Source organism: Brassica rapa, chromosome A03 (assembly GCF_000309985.2).
Source record: "Brassica rapa cultivar Chiifu-401-42 chromosome A03, CAAS_Brap_v3.01, whole genome shotgun sequence".
Taxonomy (NCBI): domain Eukaryota; kingdom Viridiplantae; phylum Streptophyta; class Magnoliopsida; order Brassicales; family Brassicaceae; genus Brassica; species Brassica rapa.
Window position 1 is genome coordinate 17,421,325 of NC_024797.2, and position 21,870 is coordinate 17,443,194.

At 37.2% G+C, this 21,870-nt stretch overlaps 6 protein-coding genes across 7 annotated transcripts; 1 reads left to right on the forward strand and 5 right to left on the reverse strand.

Moving 5' to 3' along the window:
• Positions 1-18: 18 nt before the first annotated feature.
• On the reverse strand, positions 19-10,652 carry LOC103859447 (probable sulfate transporter 4.2). 2 transcript variants are annotated; one of them, XM_018657820.2, is made up of 17 exons: positions 10,096-10,652; positions 9,944-9,992; positions 9,660-9,861; positions 9,411-9,579; positions 9,218-9,283; positions 9,028-9,135; positions 8,847-8,954; positions 8,607-8,672; positions 8,405-8,465; positions 8,134-8,261; positions 8,022-8,063; positions 7,806-7,922; positions 7,603-7,654; positions 2,701-2,839; positions 2,524-2,612; positions 2,373-2,449; positions 19-2,291 (listed from the first exon to the last, which is right to left on the reverse strand). In XM_018657820.2, the coding sequence occupies exons 1-17, from the start codon at positions 10,402-10,404 to the stop codon at positions 2,013-2,015; spliced, it is 2,061 nt and encodes a 686-aa protein (XP_018513336.2). In that variant the 5' UTR covers positions 10,405-10,652; the 3' UTR covers positions 19-2,012. The 2 variants fall into 2 exon arrangements, with proteins under 2 accessions (XP_018513336.2, XP_009135233.2); XM_009136985.3 differs by lacking the exons at positions 19-2,291; positions 2,373-2,449; positions 2,524-2,612; positions 2,701-2,839 and adding exons at positions 6,530-6,971; positions 7,058-7,134; positions 7,209-7,297; positions 7,386-7,524.
• Positions 3,462-5,160, reverse strand: LOC103859448 (endochitinase CH25). Its single transcript, XM_009136986.3, has 2 exons — positions 4,668-5,160; positions 3,462-4,129 (listed from the first exon to the last, which is right to left on the reverse strand). The coding sequence occupies exons 1-2, from the start codon at positions 5,128-5,130 to the stop codon at positions 3,570-3,572; spliced, it is 1,023 nt and encodes a 340-aa protein (XP_009135234.1). The 5' UTR covers positions 5,131-5,160; the 3' UTR covers positions 3,462-3,569.
• Positions 10,653-10,731: 79 nt separating the features above from the next.
• LOC103859450 (DNA replication complex GINS protein PSF2) lies at positions 10,732-12,746 on the reverse strand. The gene is made up of 9 exons (XM_009136987.3): positions 12,581-12,746; positions 12,219-12,290; positions 12,060-12,134; positions 11,864-11,978; positions 11,672-11,771; positions 11,532-11,562; positions 11,346-11,435; positions 11,091-11,243; positions 10,732-11,008 (listed from the first exon to the last, which is right to left on the reverse strand). The coding sequence occupies exons 2-9, from the start codon at positions 12,264-12,266 to the stop codon at positions 10,988-10,990; spliced, it is 633 nt and encodes a 210-aa protein (XP_009135235.1). The 5' UTR covers positions 12,267-12,290; positions 12,581-12,746; the 3' UTR covers positions 10,732-10,987.
• Positions 12,747-13,001: 255 nt separating this feature from the next.
• Positions 13,002-16,312, forward strand: LOC103860157. The gene is made up of 8 exons (XM_009137757.2): positions 13,002-13,273; positions 13,356-13,562; positions 13,811-14,544; positions 14,628-14,727; positions 14,958-15,017; positions 15,326-15,412; positions 15,503-15,610; positions 15,699-16,312. The coding sequence occupies exons 1-8, from the start codon at positions 13,166-13,168 to the stop codon at positions 16,014-16,016; spliced, it is 1,722 nt and encodes a 573-aa protein (XP_009136005.1). The 5' UTR covers positions 13,002-13,165; the 3' UTR covers positions 16,017-16,312.
• Positions 16,313-16,895: 583 nt separating this feature from the next.
• Positions 16,896-19,485, reverse strand: LOC103859451 (probable mediator of RNA polymerase II transcription subunit 37c). The gene is made up of 2 exons (XM_009136988.2): positions 19,176-19,485; positions 16,896-18,789 (listed from the first exon to the last, which is right to left on the reverse strand). The coding sequence occupies exons 1-2, from the start codon at positions 19,387-19,389 to the stop codon at positions 17,045-17,047; spliced, it is 1,959 nt and encodes a 652-aa protein (XP_009135236.2). The 5' UTR covers positions 19,390-19,485; the 3' UTR covers positions 16,896-17,044.
• Positions 19,486-20,514: 1,029 nt separating this feature from the next.
• LOC103859452 (dolichyl-diphosphooligosaccharide--protein glycosyltransferase subunit 4A) lies at positions 20,515-20,764 on the reverse strand. The gene has a single exon (XM_033288530.1). It carries the CDS (start codon positions 20,762-20,764, stop codon positions 20,651-20,653), a length of 114 nt encoding a protein of 37 aa, XP_033144421.1. The 3' UTR covers positions 20,515-20,650.
• Between the last annotated feature and the right edge of the window lie 1,106 nt (positions 20,765-21,870).

The window sequence follows — 21,870 nt, forward strand, 5'->3', positions numbered from 1 at the left end:
AGATTTTTAAACATTTAAATTTTGAGAATTTTAACTTTTTAACAGATTTTTAAACCTTCTAATTTTAAAGGTATGAATAGTAAAACCTCATATTTGATATTCTATTATTCTATTATTCAAAATTTTAAAATGCTATTTATTTTTTATTTTAGTTTTTATGATTTAGTAACTTACATATAATTATATTAATATTATTTTTATATCATTTTAATTTTTTTGAAAAATGTATCACTTTAATTTTTATAATTATATTTTACCTAAATATTCAAGTATATATTCACATATATATATTACTATATAAAATATATTATTATGTAAAGAAAAAAACAAAAAAAAAATACAATGTTTCATCTTAAATTACTATATAAAATATATTATTATGTACATGTAACTTGAAAGAATCACGTGGTGACGGGAAATATATGAATGTGGGGCGGCGTTTCAAAAAGAGAACAGCCATGACCATTTTCTCATATAATACTAGAGTCGGTCCGCACTACGGACGGGATATACTTTATTTATGATTTCGGTTTTTATTCCTTTGTATGATTTTGTGGTTTGTGTTTTAGATTTGCATTTGCATTTGTAAGTGATGTATATAATAATGATATTTCTTTATTAGAAAATTTTAAGTGATGAAGGATATTACATTCATTTTAGTTAATGTTGGATGTTGTTTATTTTTCTAACTTGTTTATGTTTTTTTTATTTGTTTTCAAATACATTTTCTGACATTGTACTATTTTATTATTATCTTTCCTTTTTCTTATGTTTTTTATAATGAACAAATATTTTTATATCATCTTCACATAAGTCTAACTAAACTCTTTTATTTTTTTATTTTTTTATTAGTGTTATTAGAGATTATAAGTTTGTATTAGTATGACATGATGTTCATGATTTAAATGGTATTATACGTTTTCTTAAATGTTTGCTCAACTTTTCTTATATATAGTAAGTAGATTTCAGTTTTTATTGTCGTGGTTAGATTTAATACTCAAAATATTGATTATTTTATATAGTTTTTCAACATTGTACGTGGGTTTTTATTTTTTATTCTTATTAAAATATTTGTATATTTATGTATTAACATATTAACATGATTATTCATTTTAAAATTCAAAATAAACCAATCTACATCTTTTTGCTAAAAATATATAAATAGTTAATTTTTTATTTATTGGTTCAGTAATTCACATTTATTAGAATAATTTACTTATAACTAATATTTAAAAGAAATAAATTGATAGACAACAAATCAAATTTAGAATCTAGCTATTACTTTGTATGTTATAACTATATAAATTTTATGCATTTTACCATTTTTTAAAAATATTTTATTCTGCTAATATGAAATCTAATTAAAGATTGAGAGTGAGTGTCGTATCCATGATGTTTACTCATGGCCGTAACAAAAAAAAACATTAAGCCCATAATTATTGGACAAATACACAACACACGAAAACCCAATATGATTTCCAATTAAATGAATCGCAGCGTTAGCACAAGGGGACACGTGTTGTCTCTCAGAAAACGAATTTTCAGCTGGATAACCTAGAAGTGAGGCAAACAATTATATATATATATAGATAGATTCGTTCTTAAGTCCTTGACATAATAATTTCTAAGTTCTAACAACTCATGAGTCATGAACATTTTCTTTTTATATATTCTGTGTAGCGGTCCTCTTTAATCCAATAGTTTTATTAACAATTTATAATATTTTTACATTAAAAAACTGCTTTTCGATAATTTTTTTTTTGACTGATGCATTTCGAATCTTAAAAACAATTTTTAACAACTAAGCCAATTTTTTCAAAAAATAAAACAAAAATGTGCACCATACTTAAAATAAAACTGTAGATGTAAATTCATATAAAATAATTTTAAATGATGTAAATATAACAGTATAATCATCAATGTAATAATTCTCATAATTTGTAACAGAATAATAACTGAGTTCTTGAAAAACTATTTTATCTAAGGTGCAAGTGTTAATCGGAATGAATGTTTTATTTGTCGTTGAACAACAATGGTTCCTTTAAAACAAGCTTACTATCAGGTTCAACTTCAGTGTGTGATGAGTTTTTCGCATTACACCTTCTCCATAAACTTGAGCTGCTGCTCTCTTCAACATTCGTGGGTGTCTGGTTCTTGCTCTCGACGTAATGAAGACAAACTTGGACAGCATCGTGTACTCTCACAAAGTACCATTCTTTGCCAATAAGCTCCACGATCCCTGATCTTGCTAGAGTCAAGAGAACCTCTTTGTTCGGGTTCGAAACTGCAAGCTGCTCCATTGAAAACCAACAAAAACATCACATAAGTTTCCCCAAACTAGAAGAAGCAAGTTGCTAAATGAAGGTGGTCAACTGAATGTCCCTTGTTTTGTACTCCTCGTACAGTTCTTTCAAGGCTTCCACGGCGCTTGAGTCTATGTATGTGACAGCTGCGTTACATCCAAACTATCAATACCCATTAATGTAAGGTTCGAACTTTGGATCAGATAAAGTTGGGGCTTACGAGACATTTCCAGGATAAGAAAGTAGATCCTCTCCACCTCTGGTCCTTTATTAGTGTGTTTATCAAAAGCTACTTCATATTCTCTTAGCCTGCGATTTTAGTGAACAAAGGGTTGTGTTTATTTCTTTCTGTGGGATCATAACAGAAGGCAAGTCAGTAACCAAATGTCACTTTCACCTGTCTTTGATGTAGCTTATGTTGGCAAAATATATGGGAGCATCGACTCGAACAATCACAATCCCATTGTAAGTGTACGCTTCTGGATACTGCTTCATGTTTCTGTACACAGTGGTTCCTGGAAGACGGCCCAAAACGGCTGCCAAACATATGCAAATGGGAAGTAATCAAGAAGATGACTTAATACCATTGATCTCAACGCTGAATCTCTCGACCTAAAGGAGACCAAACCGGCACCAGTCGCAGCCACTGACACAGCCACGGCCTCGGAGGAATATACTTGCTGGTCTATGGAATTAGGCACAGTAGATCCAGCACAGTTTGCAAGTTTGGGTAAGAGGATAGACGAGGATGAGGAAGATTATGACGAAGAAGTTTAAGGCAAAGCAGCACCAAGTAGGATTTAAATAGAGTAGTTTGTCTAGAAAATGCTTCTTCTTCACTGTTTCCATGTATTGTATTAAGAATCCTTATTTATTTATCCTGATATGTTATTTAAGATTTGCCTAAGAAGTTTATGCTAAAACTTAAAAGATCTTACAGCGTAAGCAAACACTGTTCGACCACGGTGACTATTCTGGAAACAAAAAAAACGAATAAAACCGACTGGTGACCATTCTGAAAACAAAAAACACGATTAGAAAAGAAATCCGGTTCTTGTAACCAAGTTTATACTACGATATGCTTAACACTCGAGATGAGGGATGCATGGAGAAAGATAAATCAAGATTACTTCCAGGATTACTTATCAAACACGTTACTTAATAATAAGATTATCATAAAAGGAGTTTTATTTAGTTTGATATTCTCTTATTGCATGGATACAACAAAGCTGCATTAACACTCTTTTTTTTTTTTAACACTCCTTATTAGATAGCAGCATCCAAGAAAACGTTAATTCCTTCACTAAACGGCCTTTGTTTGTCACAGTCAACATTACTTCCAGGATCAACACCAAACATGCCACAATACCTCGTATAAAACGATATCCGATCTTCGACCTGTGCGACATTGCGACCAGCACACTCTAATCCACCGTTAATGATATTGGTAATCACTCCATAACCTGGTAATCTCCCCGCTGAAATGTCGGCAGCCGACGGCTGCCACTGGTCGGTGATCACATCGTGGCAAGACGGTTTAGGAGCCTGAGGAGTCATCCAGAACCAAATTGCGGTTTCGAAAGCGATCACTGGGTCGCTGGACGCAATAGCTGGCCTGCGTAGTAAGTCGAGTCCTAGGTCTCTCCCGCACTGTCCATAATTGTAGTTCCAAGACAGCATCATTGGTCCTCTTCCGTAGTAAAATTGGCCAGGTGCGCATGGCCACTCGAGGTTGTTGCTATCACAGTAGGGATTGCTTTTGCCAATTTCGTCCTTGAAACAGTAGCCCCATGTATTTGCTCCGTCTGGTGCATCCGTCCACCCACCTTCAACATGTTACTTATATATTATAGTCCCAACTTTTCAATATGTTAAGCTTTTATCGAAAATACCCTATGATAAACATCAAAATACATTCTTAGTCATTTTTATTTTAGAAATGTTCCTTTTGTATGTTATTTTTATCGTAAAATTCCTCCATCCATTTTCCTCGTATATCATTTATTAAACAGATTAAAATAATAAAAAGTGGGTTTTCTTTTGAAATTGGGATAGGATGCGACGAAAGTTTCTAATGTTTTGTTTGGTTGTGCCCGTTACGTACGTCAGTATATAATTTTTATATAAATTTGAAATTTTCTAATAAAATGGCTATATTATTTTGAACAAAAACATTTTGTTTGCGTTTGGTGTTTGGGTTTTTTTTTTTTTTGCTGTTTATTAAAACAAATTATTTTATATCAAAAAATGTGTGTTTGTATTTAATAAACAAATTAATAGTATTTTTAGTTGTTTTTCAACTAATTTTAAAACTTGTGTTGAAAAAAATAATATCTAAACCGAAGTATAGTGATCAATAATTACCAGTGGTTTCGTGGGAAGTTTGGCCGAAGAAGGCTGCGATCTCCTTCTTCCTTGTGGCAAGGTCTCCGGTGTTCCCGAAACTAGGGAAAAACTTAGCGGCGGTGATGAAGGCGTCGTAAGTGAAGAACCCTCTAGCAGGACAAGCGTTATCGTTCATGTGCTTAAGCATTTTATAGAACTGATCTCTTGAAATGATGCCCGAAAGATCCCCGCTGGGACCAGGTGGAGTGGGCCTAGGAGGGGTGGGACTAGGAGGAGTGGGAGTGGGAGTGGGAGGAGTGGGAGTGCACTGGCTTTGGCAACCACGCCCACAGTAAGCTTCGGTGGTGCCGCACCATCCGTACTCGCTGCAGCATAGACCGTTGGGGCAGAGTGCTCCTTGGGCTTGACGACCGCATTGCTGGCCGGAGGAATATGATAAGAGGAGTGAGAAGATGAGAAGGAGAAGTAAATAAGTCTTCATCTTCCTCTTAGTTTTATGGTTGTTCTATGAGGCAAGTAGGGGTATATATAGCAATATGCAATATGCAATATACTGCATAGATAGTCTATAGAGTTACTAGGTTTGTTTTAATGTTTAGTAGACGTACTTAAATTTGCCACCACCAAGTTCATTTTTGGCACATTTATCTCATGGTCTATAGAATTTGTTACACAATAGCTGGACCACCCTCTCTCTAGCTCAGGAGTCACTTACATGGACCATCCTTTCTGAAGCTCATGAAACACTTGTTGCCACATAAACTACTTCACATATATCCGCAATACGGTGGGTTCGCTTGATGCAATAGGAGATAAGCTGTACTAGATTGTTTTTATGTCTACTATGCTTAATACTAATTGTTTTAAAATTTGTCACCATCAACTTCATTTGTCACATTTACCTCACGGTATAGATTTTGCCTACACAATAGCTGGACCACCGTCTCTGTAGCTCAAGAGTCACTACTAGCTGGACCACACTCTCTGAAGCTCATGAGTCACTGACTGTACAACCCTAGTTAAGGCTCATGAATCACATACCTCTCCCAATATGATGGGTTCGCTTGATACAATGGAAGATACAATTGTAAGAAATATTATATATGAATGTATATGAATGAATATTTCTTTCTCATGATGTGGTCATATGTTAATCTATTTTTTTTATTGAGATGGTTAACCTTAAGCATACTTGGTAACCAATCTAATAATAAATAATGAAGTTTATTTCCTAATGTTTTAATTAAAGTATAAGTGACTAATGTTCTAGAAGAGAAGAGTGACTTGAAGGACAAGTCTAATGGAAGATGTTTAAGAGAACAAGTTCAATGTATGAACCTAATGTTCTAAAACACTTCACACTTATCTTCTCCTAATGAAATGAGTCATCTTAAACAAAACACTTGTCACTTATTCAAGTTTGATGGATGGTTGAGATTAAAAGATAAACTTGCCAAAGAAGTAAGAAAAACTTGGTGAGTATCAAAATTTGATGAGGAAGCTAGGTCCCTCTCTCCACCTATAGATAGATGTCCTTGCTCCATCCTAAAGCATCGCAACAAAAAACTAAGAGAAAAACATAAAGAAAAGTGTAGGCAAGGGGAGAAGTCTTAGCCCCACTTAACGATCAAGAAATCTTACAACACATAAAGAAGGTTCTAGGCAAGGAGAAATCACAAAGTTCTTGTGAAAATCAAGAACTCATCTTCCATATCAAAATCGTTCATGAAGATTTCCGCAATAATGAATGGAGGTATTCCGTAATCTCTCTTATAGTTATATTATGTGATTAGTCTAGATGTTAAAGATCTTAGGGTTCGGGTAAAATCAAGTTTACAACAATGAGTAAATTGCAAGAATCACGTGGTGATGAGGAAATTTAATTGACTCAGATTTGATATCCATTCATGACATATTAAATTTTCAACAACTCATGAGTCATAACCACTTTTCTTCTCTCTCTCTAAATATTTTATTTAAGGTGTAAGTGTTAAAATATACACATTTTTGTAATATGAAAAGAAAAATCGGAAGGCTGAATTTCTATTTCTCGTTGAACAACAATGGCTCCTTTAAAACAAGCTTACTATCAGGTTCAACTTCAGTGTGTGATGAGTTTTTCGCATTACACCTTCTCCATAAGCTTGAACTGCTACTCTGTTCAACATTTGTGGGTGTCTGGTTCCTGCTCTCGACGTAATGAAGACAGACTTGGACTGCATCGTGTACTCTCACAAAGTACCATTCTTTGCCAATAAGCTCCACAATCCCTGATCTTGCCAGAGTCAATAAAACCTCTTTGTTCGGGTTCGAAATCGCAAGCTGCTCCATTGAAAACCAACACAATTATCACATAGGCTCTCCCAAACTAGAAGAAGCAAGTTACCAAAATGAAGGATGATGATTACCTGAATGTCCCTTGTTTTGTACTCCTCGTATAGTTCTTTCAAGGCTTCTACCGCGCTTGAGTCTATGTATGTGACAGCTGCGTTACATCCAAACTATCAATACCCATTAATGTAAGGTTCGAACTTTGGATCAGATAAAGTTGGGGCTTACGAGACATTTCCAGGATAAGAAAGTAGATCCTCTCCACCTCTGGTCCTTTATTAGTGTGTTTATCAAAAGCTACTTCATATTCTCTTAGCCTGCGATTTTAGTGAACAAAGGGTTGTGTTTATTTCTTTCTGTGGGATCATAACAGAAGGCAAGTCAGTAACCAAATGTCACTTTCACCTGTCTTTGATGTAGCTTATGTTGGCAAAATATATGGGAGCATCGACTCGAACAATCACAATCCCATTGTAAGTGTACGCTTCTGGATACTGCTTCATGTTTCTGTACACAGTGGTTCCTGGAAGACGCCCCAAGACAGCTGCCAAACATATGCAAATGGGAAGTAATCAAGAAGATGAGTTGAAACCATTCTGAGAAGAACATTAACTCATCTTACCAATATGAGGGTTTGCAGACTCGTGTATAACAAATGCAAGTGAAAAACCGACCTGAAATGCCAAGCATTGTAACCTTTGTAAGTCCTTACTTCATTGCACAATTCATAGAGAATTAGAGATTATCCTATCATCACTCCTTTTGACAACAAGAGATATATGATGGGCTGCAGAGGTAAAGCTAAGTGAATCTGAACATACTTACACCAACGAGGACTCCAATCTCTATTCCAAAGAACAGAGTGGTGGTGCTAGTGATGGTCCAAAGAGTAAAATCTCTCTTGTCCACACGCCACAAAAATATAGCACCTTCGTAGTCCACCTAAAATAGTAGACATCCAGAAAGAGTAAATGTGAATGTAGTTGCTCAGTAACCAAAAGGCGGTATTATATATGTTCTGGTGGGTTGATTTGAACTTACCAAGCCACTAACAGCAGAGATCACTATTGCTGCTAAAGCACACTGTGAATTTTGACAAACAGACTGGAGTTAGAAGCCAGATTTTATAAGGACTTTAAGTGAAGTAGCCTACCTGTGGTATATATTTAAACACTGGGGTCAAGAACAGTAGAGAGCATCCTATGATGATTCCTGTTACAAGACCTGATAGGCCAGTCTTCGCTTCACTTTCACTATTCACCGCTGACCTAGAAAAGGATCCTATAATACAATGATAGTTTCATCAAATTCAAGGTATAGCATAGAAGTCAGAATCATCATTTTTCTTGAATTTTATCAAAGACAACACATACAACATATTGTCACTGGTGGCTTTACTCATCTCAATATTCAAGATCACATACCTGTAGTCGGATATGCAGAAAATAATGATCCAAATATATTAGCAACACCAAGACCAAACAACTGTCAAGTCACAGGAGAAACAGTTGGAACTCTCAAACCAAAGCAACCATAAGATGTTGAGATCAAAAGAACAAGTAGAACAACATTTTATGTTAACAATTGGGACAGCACTTGATTTTCTTTATTATTCAGTGTTATTACCTCTGAGTTTGAATCCAACTCGTATCTGTTTTTCGCTGCTAGTGCTTTGGCAATGCCTACAGATTCCTAGATAAAAAAAAGTTTAACTAGCACATCAGTCCAATCAGTACATATTGCCAGACCATGCAAACTCTCTTATATCTCACAGTCATATCCATCCATTTACAGATTTTTAAGGTTAGGTTCAGTTGCATTTCGCCTAGGTCTACTTGGAGGAAGTGTATGAAGGATATATCTCACCAGGATGGCCACACCAGTGATGAGTGCCGCTGTTGGAAGCAATAATTTTGCATGATCAAAACTTTTTGGTAAAGAAAACTTTGGAAGGCCTTGAGGTATATCTCCCACCTGAAAAATCCTTAAAACTTTGCAATTACTACAAACACCGAAACAGATATGCAGCTTCAGTGAAGAATCTGACCAGTGAGATGGAAGGTGAATGGAACACTTTCGCAATGGTCGTACCAAAAGCAAGCCCTGTGAGGGGCCCTGCCGCTCGTATGAACTGGAGTTCCTTGTTTGCCTTTCCCTGCCATGGAACATCATGCCTTAGCATTATAAACGTAATTAGAGAAAGCAAAAACTAACATAGGAAAGAAGAAGGCTCATACCACATGCTTCATTACTAGAAGGATCACCAGAATGGTAGATCCCAACAAGAAAGGTGGCCACTTAAACTGCAAAACAGAAAACCAGATGAAGTTATACAAGCAGACATAAGAGATATATTCAATTTTAAGGACGTTGGCAAAAAAAACCAGAGTATTCCAAAGTGAACTCAGGCGAAAAGAACAAGGTTTTCACCTGATCAGCTCCAGCTATTACACTCTCAACTAGTGGCACAATCTTGCTGCTCCGGGAAACGTTGTACCCCAGGAAGTATTTCAATTGGGATAATCCAATCACAATAGCTGAAGCAGTTGTAAATCCAGAAATGACTGAGTGACTTATGAAACGAATAAGCCATCCAAGCCTGGGTTGGAAACACACACAAACAACTTGTTCTAACACTTGGAATAAATACAAGTCATGAAGAGAAGAGCTATAATATACCTTAAAAACCCCATGACGCACTCAAATATTCCAACCAGAAGTGCCAACAAAATGGCGAGCTCAGTGTATAGCTCTTCAGATGGATCAACGATTCCACCCAAAGCGTTGGAGACAAGAAGAGAAACCAATGCTACAGGTCCAACTGCAAGCTGACGAGATGAGCCGAATACGGCATACACAAACACCGGCACAAATGAGGAGTCTACAACCAAACAAAAATGAACTGAGCTTATACTATTACATTGATGAATTCATAAAAGTGTCTGAATCAAAAATGAACTCACATAAACCGTATATTGGTTGAAGCCCAGCTAACTTTGCATATGACATTGACTGCTCAGTTTCATGAAAGAAAAAAACAAAAGTTATCCGAAGAACAAAAGATAGACTTGTAAGAGAATCAAACAAAAACAAAAAACGAAGAAACAGAGATTACCTGGGGGACAAGCATAATACCAACGGTGATGCCAGCCATGAGATCAAGCTTAAAGTACTGATGCCACCGGTAACTTCGTATCCAAATGAAGCAAGGAAATAACGTATCCAACCAGTCGAAGAACGTCATACTCTTGATCTTCGCCGTCCATCCGGAGAAAAGTTCATGTAAGGGAATGGATGGACGGCGAGGACCATCATCAGAAGAGGTGGAATCGGGATGCCGTAGAGGAATGACCTTAACTGGAATAGCCGGAGAAGAAGAAGAGGAGGAGGCGGTGGTGGTGATATCACTGACGGTGAAAGACATCAGAATTGGTGGAGGGTAGAGAGATCAAATGTGAAGAAGAGCGACGTATCACTGATTGTAGCATGAAGAAGCAGAGAGCAAACGTAGTGCCAGAGAGGAAGGATGAGGACGCAAAGCCGGCTACATTCATTATGGTATGTGTATATAATATGACAACGTGTCTTAATAATCACTATGCTTACTGTTTTGTTATAAGCCTCTGACTCCACATTTTAAGTATGCAACATACTTGGTGACTAGGCTGGACGTTTTAACCAAAAACCGAACCAAATTTTATAAATAGTTCCTATATTTATGTCCTGTTATTCAAAATAACAAAAATAAAAATAAACACTCACGATTATTGCTAACATTAGTTTTAACCCACGTACTTGAAAATGAAACAATATGGGTTCCATCTACAATTTGCAAAGATGCTTAATAGTACCAAGAGTACGTAACAGAACAAGAGAAACAATGCATATATTTAAGACACGTAGCTAGATGTTGTTGGTGCTATCACTTCTCAGGGGAGCTCCACAAATATTGGCACAGAAGATACCTGACTTCTTCTTTCTCACTTAGGCAAGGACACAGAAGCTCCTTAGCGTTGCCTTAGAGGTCTCTGTAAAGCATAAGTTTGAGGTTTGTACTTGTTTTCTCTTAAAAGGAAAATACAAATGAGTGGGGAGTGTAAATGGCTTTACCCTTGGTTCATCGTTAGCTTCACGGGGTTGTCTGCTACTTCTAGTGTTTCTGTCTGCAGCAGCCTCTGGCTTGTCATGCTTATAAAACGCTTCTAAGGCTCTTCTAGCAAATGGGCGGACTAGGTTCACTTCCATTGCCGATACATTCTCCATCTGAGTTTGTGAATTAGGCATATGGTTTATTATAAGAATCACTCTTGAGATGTAATGATAAAAAAAGGTAACGTCAAGAAGAAGCAATATAAAGACAGTTACCTTTACTGCAGATGTACCTAGAAATGTGCCCAAGTTATTCTCCAGTTTGTGAAGCCGCACATCTCTAATGTCCTCAACTAGCGATCTTACCTATAGTACAAAGTTTCAATAACGAAGAGCTCTAAACGCTTGAAGGACTTAACCACATGGGTTTGGGAATGGGAAAAACAGATGTATGAAATTTACCATATACATGTCTGGAATATCATCACGTGCACTGCCAAAAGTGAGATTTGTTACAAATATTTCATTAGCACTCTCAGATAGTAAAGATGCAATGGGGGAGCAACGAAACAACAAACAAGTTGAGTCTAAAAATCACATACTGATCAAAAAGCAGTCTAGCAATCTCCACGTAACTAAATGGTAATGCCTGAAATTTCGACTGAGGTTCCCGTTCTGCTTCCAAGACCTGAGTCAAATTGTCTGGAGTTTCGCAAAGAAAGAAGCAACGAGAAACAGTTAAAACTTAAGCATTCAAAATTTTCATCTGCAAAATGTGGAATCTTTTGACTTACCAACAGACAACCACCCTGGAGGCCGGAAAGTACATTTTCCTCTACGCTTCAGAGCCACTGCAAGCCACAGAGGCACTTGTATTGGAATCTGAGGAATGAACCGGCCAAAATCCCCCTGTCACCGGTTCAAAATCTAATGGTTAGTCAAAAATTCACCACATGGTTTCAAGATTGTATAAAGCTGTGGAGAGATTACAGCGATGAAATTGAGGGGCTCCATGTTCATATTAGGAACAATCTCCACCAGTTCGTCCTCTGCCATAAACTCAACCTGGTAAGAAAGTGCTAAAACCAATTATATCACTGCAGACCGAAAGAAAAAAATACAAACAAAGAGGAAGAGAAGAAGAAGAACCTCTTCAGGAGAAAATAGTGAGACATGAGGATCAGTCTGTCCAGCCATTGGATATATCTCAAATTTCCACACCTAAATGGAAAAAAAACAAACACTGTAATAAAAAAAACAGAAGAGACCAGACGAATCCAACAAATCTCTCAAAGTCAGTAGTGGATGATTGTCACACACTTTGCATATTATTCAACAAACAAATCTCTCAAACTCCCAATGATGGTCTAATAGTAAACCAAAGCTGAGAAAATTCAAAGTGTTATATAATCATAATCCCTTGTTGACATTTAAGCAAACACCTTGTCTACATAATATTCCTCCTTATTTTCTAGCCATGTTCCTGAATCGCGATATGATTCCGAGATTACCTGTTTTAGATTCCGTGTGGAAGATCAGATCGATCCCTTCCGAAAGTGAGTGACGAAGAGAAGAGCGGGCGCGTGGCGTAGAAAGCTTCGACTAGTCTTTTTTTTTTGGCGGGAAATCAGATCTCGGTGAAGCGGGAAATGAACTCCGCGGGTAGGTTTCGGTTAGACGCGGTATTTTAATTGAACCAAACTCAAACCGAAATCAAAATTTTAAACCGGATCCAATTTTATAATGGCAACCACCACTTTTATATTTAGTCAAATGAAATATGGTAAAAGCCATGTTTGTGCTGTATAATTCATACTTTATAGCAAGACTTTCATTGTATATTTTAAATTGAAAATTGACTTCCGTAACACGTATCAAAAACTCTTTTGTGGTAATGGCTTTCACGTCATGACGACTTTTTATTCTGATCTTAAAAAAAATTTACAAGCCAATTTTGAATCAACACGAGGCTTCATTGCAGGCACGATTGTTACTTACGATCTCATATCTTCCAACATTTAATCATTTGTAAGAAGCTTCTTCACTAAACTCATGATTAGTTTGCTTTTTTGTCAAGACTCCATAACATTGACGAAATGAAGCTTGAAGACTTACTTGGGGAAGAAGAAACCAAAGATCAAAACAGCGTAGCTGCTCTTCTTGATCATCATCGCCGTCTAAACCGCCAGGAATCGCAACAGCTAGTAAGTGTCAAAACTCATGTACAATTCTTGATGAATCTTCATTTCATAACATATCTGTTTTTTTAATTTCTTATTTTTGCAGCCAGAAGAAGTGAAGGATGATTATAAGAGCGAAGAAGAGAAGAAAGACTTGTTAAAGAAGAAACAAAAACGTCGTCTTCAAAGAGATGTGGTGAAAATGCAAGGAGAGCTAGAGGACGAGCAAGCACTCAACAAGGCTTTACGTGACATGCTTCGTGGTCCTGTCATGTCTCAGCCTCGTCTCTCTTTACTGCTTCTTCCTCCTCAGGCAAGTTCATTTGTTCATAAACTCTGCCATTTAAATGTTTGAATGAATAAATTAAACTAAGGGGACCTAATCTCTAAAGAGTTTGTAAGAATATAAGCTTCCACATAGGGAGTTTTAGTAGGACATAATTAACATAATATAAGCGATTTAGACCTATTCACTTATCGCCAGTTGGTTTTAAGTTTGAAGTCCATAAAATTTAACATGGTATATACGATTTATTATCAGAATGTTTTGAGAATGTATAGGTTCAAGAGCTAATAGAGGAGCTTGGGACGGTTGAGGCAGAGATACTTTGCCTTGAGAAACGAATCCAAGACCTGAAACTTGATGTGCATAGTGAGAGGAAAGAGAATCAAGAACTTGAAGCCAATCTTGATGGAGAGGAAGAAGAAGAGAGGATGATGACTCCTAAGAGACTACTACTAAGGCAGAATCATCTTCCTTGCAACGCTGACAATGCCATTACAAAGATGAGATCTGACGATCTAAAACAAAGATACAAGTCCTACAGTTGTGAAAATCCTCATCTTGTCAAGGATATTCAAAACAACAGTCTTGGTACTCACGCATCAATTGGACCATCCATGGAATTCTCATCAAGAAGCCACTCTTCAACTTTTTATGATGGAACATCAAGAACGCAAGAGAAGAAGAAGAACGTGCAAGAGACGACACCAAATGGAATATCAGAAGATCTGGTGAAGTGCTTGATGGGAATCTATCTTGAACTCAACAGGTCATCGCGTGAGCGAGAAGGGTCGAGAACGGTTTCAAAGCTGAGCCTCTCACACTTGAAGAACGCTTCTTTCAAACGCAAATCGGTGTATGATCAGAACGCATCCAATCTTGATCCTTATGGAGTTGTGATGGGGACTTCTTTCAGGGACATTGGAGAGTACAAGAACTTTATTCACATTACTCGAACCTCCATTGATGTTAGCCGTTTATCTGATTGCTCAACTTCTATTGTCAATCTAAGGTACTTCGGATCCCTTCTTAAATTATCTGCTGAGATAATAAGATTCCATGATCTCTATATAATCAAAAATACTTTTGTTGTAGGGTTTTGAAGGAGAAGTTGAGCAAAGTTGATTTGAGTTTCTTGAATCACAAGAAAAAGATGGCCTTCTGGATCAATACCTACAATGCATGCGTCATGAATGTAACTTGCTTCACTCTAAACATGCTTATTTTCTTTGTTTTTTTGGTACAATATTTTCTTTGTTAACATGAAAGTTCCGGACCTTATACCCATAATCTTTCCCATAGCAAAAATGGTTTGAGCTCAGAGCACAATGAAACCAACCACTTTCATTACCACTAGGTTACCAACACATGCATCTTTGGTTGAAACAAAGTCAAGTGTTTTAAAAACCCTAGTTTGTTTTGCAGGGATTTCTAGAACATGGGTTACCTTCATCAAAGGAGAAACTACTGACCATTCTAAAAATGGTAATAAATACATAACAAAAAGATTCATTTTTTTACTTCTCATACTTCTTCGGTTTCAAACTGATTGCCATTGTAAAATAAACTTTTTGTTACAAAACTAAGTGTTGTTTTACGATTCTAGTGCAGTTTTTACATTAATTTATCTTTATACTTTTAATTAAACTAAAATACAAAAATGCTATAAATTTTTAATAGTTAAATAAAATCAAAACTGAACATTTAACTTTTTTTCTAGTTTGCCTGAGAAAACCTTAAACATGTATACTTTGAAACGAATGAGTACTTATTTATATTACTTGTGTTGAAAGGCGACAATTGACGTGGGAGGAACGCAACTGTCTGCTCTCGATATCGAAGGATCCATCTTGCAGAGTCCATGCGAACCAAGAGAAACTGTAAGTATTGATGTTTACACAAACATCCAGTCCTTTGAAGTTGTTACAAGTGGTTATCAAAATGTTTTGTTCTTTTCATCCGACCAATAGGTTTCAACTGGTGAAAACGAAGCAAGACTACAGAAACGGTACGGTTTCAGATGCATAGAACCAAACCTAATGTTCGTGCTTTGTCGTGGAGATTGGTCTTCACCTGCTGTAAGTTCACTCTTGTTCTTCATACGATATCATACGCTGATAAGCATTATTTCAAAATTAGTAACTAACAGTACATATGATGAATCAGTTGAGAGTCTATACTGCAGAAGATGTGGTGAACGAACTAATCAAAGCAAGAACAGAGTATTTAGAAGCTTCAATAGGTATCTCAGGGAGGAAAAAGATTGTGATTCCAAGATTCTTGCACAAGCGTTTTCGAGATTTTGCGGAGGATGAAGGGTCATTAGTTGAATGGATATGCAGCCAATTACCTCCAGTTCAACGTTGCTTGCAGGTCAAGGAAACAGCGGTCGAGTGGTTGAAAAAGAAAGGTGAGTCGTCTTTGAACAAATTGGTAGAAGTGAGGCCTCATGAATACGAGTTTCGATATCTCTTGCCTTTGTAGATGTAAATGCTTCACTTGGTTGTTTTGGAGCATGAAATGATGTTGTTCTATATATGTGTTTCAACATGTGTGCAAAGAAAAATATTGGTTTTGTGAATTTTGATTAATTTGATTTTTTGAAAATTCATTTGACTCTACAATCACGGTAAAATCTTTTGTCCCTGTTTTAGCTTCATTTGCATGATATCGCAAATAACTTTCCAATCAATAATTTATATTTGCCCTATTTCAGTTAAATATATTTATTTTTGGAAAAAAAATTGATATATAACCGAAAAGATAAATGTCTCTTAATGTGTGACTCAAAATCTGCATACACTTTCATCATATACATGACCGATTCAATTTTATTATGCCGTTCCACATACACTATTACTATATAGCATAAACCTAGACAAACATTTACAAACCAAAGGCTGAGAGGACATCACATCTCAAACAGAGGAACAAAACAGAGGACGAATCTCATCCCAGTTGTAGAGTCATTTCCAAGATGCTAAAGCAGAAAATTAAAAAAGCGTATTTAGGAGAAAGACCATTGCGTCTCCTCCTTACAGCAGAAGAGTGAAACGCTGTAGTGCAAATCCATCTTTGACTGTCAGCGAGTCTCGCTCTCTTTTTAAGGTTAACCCGCAGCCAAGTAACTTGTTCGGCTAATAGATCAACGACATGAATGCTAGAGTTCATATATGCTTGAGCTTGATAGACGAGAAAGGTGCTTCGGCGTTACAAATAACCAATGTTTTCAGAATAAATAAATTGCCTAGGTACACATATCATATTAGGGGTGTACACATAAAAACTTAACCGATGTTTTCGGAATAAATCAATTGCCTAGAGACTAGTGTAGTAACTTGCTGTTTTGAAGTAGATAATATCTTGCTTGGAAAGAGTAACTTATAATGATGGAACTCAGTAGATTTTATCACAAAGCAGGTTCCAATTAACATAGAAAGCTTAACATAGCAGCAAGCAAACAAACATAAGGATTAAAGCAAAAACTCACAAAACAACAGTAGATAGAACACTTAATCAACTTCTTCAATCTTTGGTCCAGCACCACCACTTCCACCAGCAGGAACATCATCATCCATACCTCCAGGACCACCACCCATATCGCCACCAGCACCACCTTGATACATCCTCGCAATAATCGGATTACAAACAGACTCAAGCTCCTTCATCTTATCCTCAAACTCATCTGCCTCAGCCAACTGGTTCCCATCCAACCACTCAATCGCCTGATCAATGGCATCCTCAATCTTCTTCTTATCCGCCGCCTCAAGCTTAGACGCAATCTTCTCATCCTTGATCGTGTTCCTCATATTATACGCATAGTTCTCCAACGCATTCTTGGCATCAACCTTCTTCTTATGCTCCTCATCCTCAGCCTTGTACTTCTCCGCTTCTTGCACCATCTTCTCAATCTCCTCCTTGGACAGCCTCCCTTTATCGTTAGTGATGGTAATCTTGTTCTTCTGCCCAGTAGTCTTGTCTTCCGCTGAGACGTTGAGGATGCCGTTAGCATCGATGTCGAAACAGACTGTGATCTGAGGAACACCTCTTGGTGCAGGAGGGATGCCGCTGAGCTCAAACTTCCCTAAAAGATTGTTGTCTTTGGTCCTAGCTCTCTCTCCTTCGTAGACTTGGATCAAAACTCCAGGCTGGTTGTCCGAGTAAGTAGAGAAGATCTGCTCCTTCTTTGTCGGAATCGTCGTGTTCCTCGGGATCAGAACCGTCATAACCCCACCGGCAGTCTCCAAACCTAAAGACAAAGGAGTGACGTCAAGAAGCAGCAAATCTTGAACCTTCTCGTTCCCTTCCCCACTCAAGATCGCAGCCTGGACCGCCGCGCCGTACGCGACGGCCTCATCAGGGTTAATACTCTTACAAAGCTCCTTCCCGTTGAAAAAATCTTGGAGAAGCTGCTGCACTTTGGGGATCCTGGTGGACCCGCCGACGAGGACCACGTCATGAACGTTGCTCTTATCCATCTTAGCGTCTCTCAGACACTTCTCCACCGGCTCCATACATTTTCTGAAGAGATCCATGTTCAGCTCCTCGAACCTCGCGCGCGTGATGGTCGTGTAGAAGTCGATCCCTTCGTAGAGAGAGTCAATCTCTATCGTCGTCTGCGCGGTGGACGAAAGAGTCCTCTTCGCTCTCTCGCAGGCTGTTCTCAGCCTGCGGAGAGCTCTCGGGTTACCCGTGATGTCCTTCTTGTGCTTCCTCTTAAACTCTTGGACGAAGTGGTTAACCATTCTGTTGTCGAAGTCCTCACCTCCGAGGTGAGTGTCACCAGCCGTCGCCTTCACTTCGAAGATCCCTTCCTCGATCGTCAGCAACGAGACATCGAACGTACCACCTCCCAAGTCGAATATCAGCACGTTCTTCTCACCAACACTCGACGCCTTCTTGTCGAGACCGTAGGCTATAGCAGCAGCTGTAGGCTCGTTGATGATACGCATCACGTTGAGACCAGAGATGACTCCAGCGTCCTTTGTCGCTTGACGCTGAGAGTCGTTGAAGTAGGCAGGGACCGTGACGACAGCGTTTTTGATGGATGTGCCGAGGTATGCTTCTGCTATCTCGCGCATTTTGGTGAGGACCATGGAGGAGATTTCTTCTGCTGAGAACTGTTTCTCCTCTCCCTTGTAGTTGACGCTGATCATTGGCTTCTCGGCTGGACCGGAGATGACTTTGAATGGCCAGTGCCTCATGTCTGCTTGGACAGAGGGGTCGCTGAATCTTCTGCCAATAAGACGCTTAGCATCTGCAACCAACAATTGTTTCAGGTCAATATAAAATGTAAATAATGTTGTAAAAAAATCACTAAACTGTAATTAATTTTTTTTTTGACAAATTAAGAAATTTCTAGCTAATTAAGAAATAACATAAAAAAAAAGTAATTAGAAAAACTCGGGAATTAAAAAATTGCTAGATGATGATTCACAATTAACCAATCTCTAGACAGTAACCAAGGTTTTGTAGAATAATATTATCTCCACGGTTTTTAATCGTTAAAAAAAAAATCATTCTGTCTATGTCTATGATCGATTTCCCGCGTTAATACGGTTAGACCGGTTCGTTACTAAAACACTATTATTCGAAAACTAAAGCAGAGCTCATGATTTGAGATGAAAGTATTTGAAAACTTACCAAAGACGGTGTTGGTAGGGTTCATAGCGACTTGATTCTTAGCAGCATCGCCTATGAGACGCTCGCTGTCAGTGAAGGCAACGTAGGAAGGAGTTGTGCGGTTGCCTTGATCGTTGGCGATGATCTCGACGCGGTCATGCTGCCACACGCCAACGCAAGAGTAGGTAGTACCGAGATCGATACCGATCGCTGGACCTTCGCCTTTACCCGCCATTAGATTATCAAAAATTGAGATTGTGTGTTGAGCTTTCTCTTTTTTTTTTCTTCTTCTTCTTCTTTCTTTGTGATCTGTGTGTTTATGATTTTGAGTATGGGGATGGGAGAGGTGTTTAAATATGAGTGAAGGGTCGGTAAAAGAGAGGTTCGAGAATGTTCAGGTGATGCTGTTTCAGCCGTTGGATCTTATTTGTCGGAGTCTTTCCTTTTTTGTTGTTGTCTTGATTCTAGCTCTTTCCAGATGTCTCTTTTTAAATATTTCAAAACTTAAGAATGTGTAACTTGACCCAAAAAAAAAAAAAAGAATGTGTAACTACCATCTTTGAATGGTAGCCAGCCAGCCAGCCAGGTCACCCAGTGAAAAGAGTTTTACTTTTTCACAGCGTATGTCTTTTCAACCGTTTTACTCACTGTGATTTTGCACTTGGACAATAATTTTTTAATGCACTAAAATATAAAACTCTTTGATAAATTTAAACCTAAACTTGGAACACTTTGGAATATGAGTTTGATGGTAATATTAAAGGATAAAGTGTGGTGTTTTTTTCTGAAAACATGGTCATACAATTAATTTTGGCATTAAAACTATACAGAAATTTCTTTATCAATGAAGAATCGATCTTATATTTTAGACCATAAATATTTTAAATAAAATTAAATAATTTTATAATTTACGGATCATAAATGTGATTTTTACAAAAGGTCAAAATAAATATTTCATTAGTTTATGTCCAAAATCAACTATATATCAACGATTTTTTTTTTTTTAAAGAATTATTAACTGCATATATAAGATATAAGATATCATATATCATTAGAAAACCAGATCTTGATACGTATATTAATCATTGGATTACATATTCTATGGTTGTGTCGGAACGAAATAAGGTTAGTTTACTGACTTCATCCCGAGCCTCTTTTTGTTTCGATATATCCCAAATGTTAATCCTAATTAGTACTAATTAAATTTGCTTCTTGGGTTCTTCGTCACCTCAGAAAGCATATGACGTTTAGGTCGGTCGGGTGTGCTAAAGATTTTTGCATGTAATTCATGTGAACGTGAAACAACCTAAACCATCTTAGCTGCATTTACTTGGTTGGGCCTCGAGTCGACGCTTTTAGATCAGCTAAATATAGGTGACGAAATGAAGATGTGAAACAGCTTACAAACATCTTGACAACATATTCATCTCAACAAAGACTGTTATTATAAAGTAAAGAAAAAGGGACTTATATATCGTCAGCTAAAAATACATAACTCAAGTGGCTTCGAACTTGGGATCAGCAGCTACGTAATGATAAGCAATTACCAATGCGAAGATGAAGATGCCAAGGAAGTTGACTATAAACCCCAAGTCTTGATCATCAATCATCTGCACCAAACATAAACAACATTTGAGCAAAACATTATTGTTCCATCAATAAACAACAAACAAATTCAATTGATCATTGCTAAGACGGAATCAAAGGACCACCACACACAGATGGCGCCCAGAGAAAACCTTCTGTCGCGAGAAACACACAATCTCAGACTGAGCAGATCAGAAATCAAACACCGTTGGTGAAATCAGATCTTTCAACAAGGGACGGGTAGATATTAAAATTGAGCAAAAAAAATTACCGTTTTATCAGGACGGAATCTGTGGAGACGAATCAGATCTTCGGGAACTTGAAGCGCAGAACAGAACAAGTATTGGATCTCTCTCAGGGTCTCTCAATGTGTCTGAGTGTTTCAGTGTTTCTTTACTTAATTTTCACGAGATAAGCCTGGCCCATTACTTAATTTTCATAATACTATGGATTAAATTGGTAAGTAAATTACTTTTCACGAGATAAGCCGACCGGGGCTATTTTAGTTACGTGACATTTGGTTTCAGCCTGAATTAAATAATTAAAATGGGCCAGGCTTACAAACTTATTTATCAATTGCGGAAGCTGCACGGCGTTTTGTAGGAACGCATGGTTGCTCTGCATATTGCACACGCTATTGAACTACTATTCAATTTCAAATGGCAAAAAATCTCAATTCTGGAACAGATGTGCCAGACTTTTGTTTTGGTGTTTAGGGATCTCTTCTACAGCTTGAAGCTGAAGGTTCAGGCTTTTTGTACAGACAAAACATAAAAATGGTTACTTTCTATAGATCTCTTTACGAAATAATGGCAGCCAAAAATCATAAACATTACAAAAAGCACTGGTTAGGTTCACACACTTTTCACATAAGTCATCTATATTATTAAAGTTGAAGTACACATTGGATTGTTTGGCAATATGGATAGTAGTTAAAAAAAAATAGTACTGTTTGGAAACATGGATACCAGTAAGTTAGAAAAAAAAAATAATGGACTTATGCTATTAAAAAAATTGGAAGTCCATTTCATTATATTAAAAAGTAAAGAGTCTATTCTACTTGATATATATATTCAAATCAAAATAATAATTTAAAATTGATTTATATCAAAAATTCATTCAAAAATAT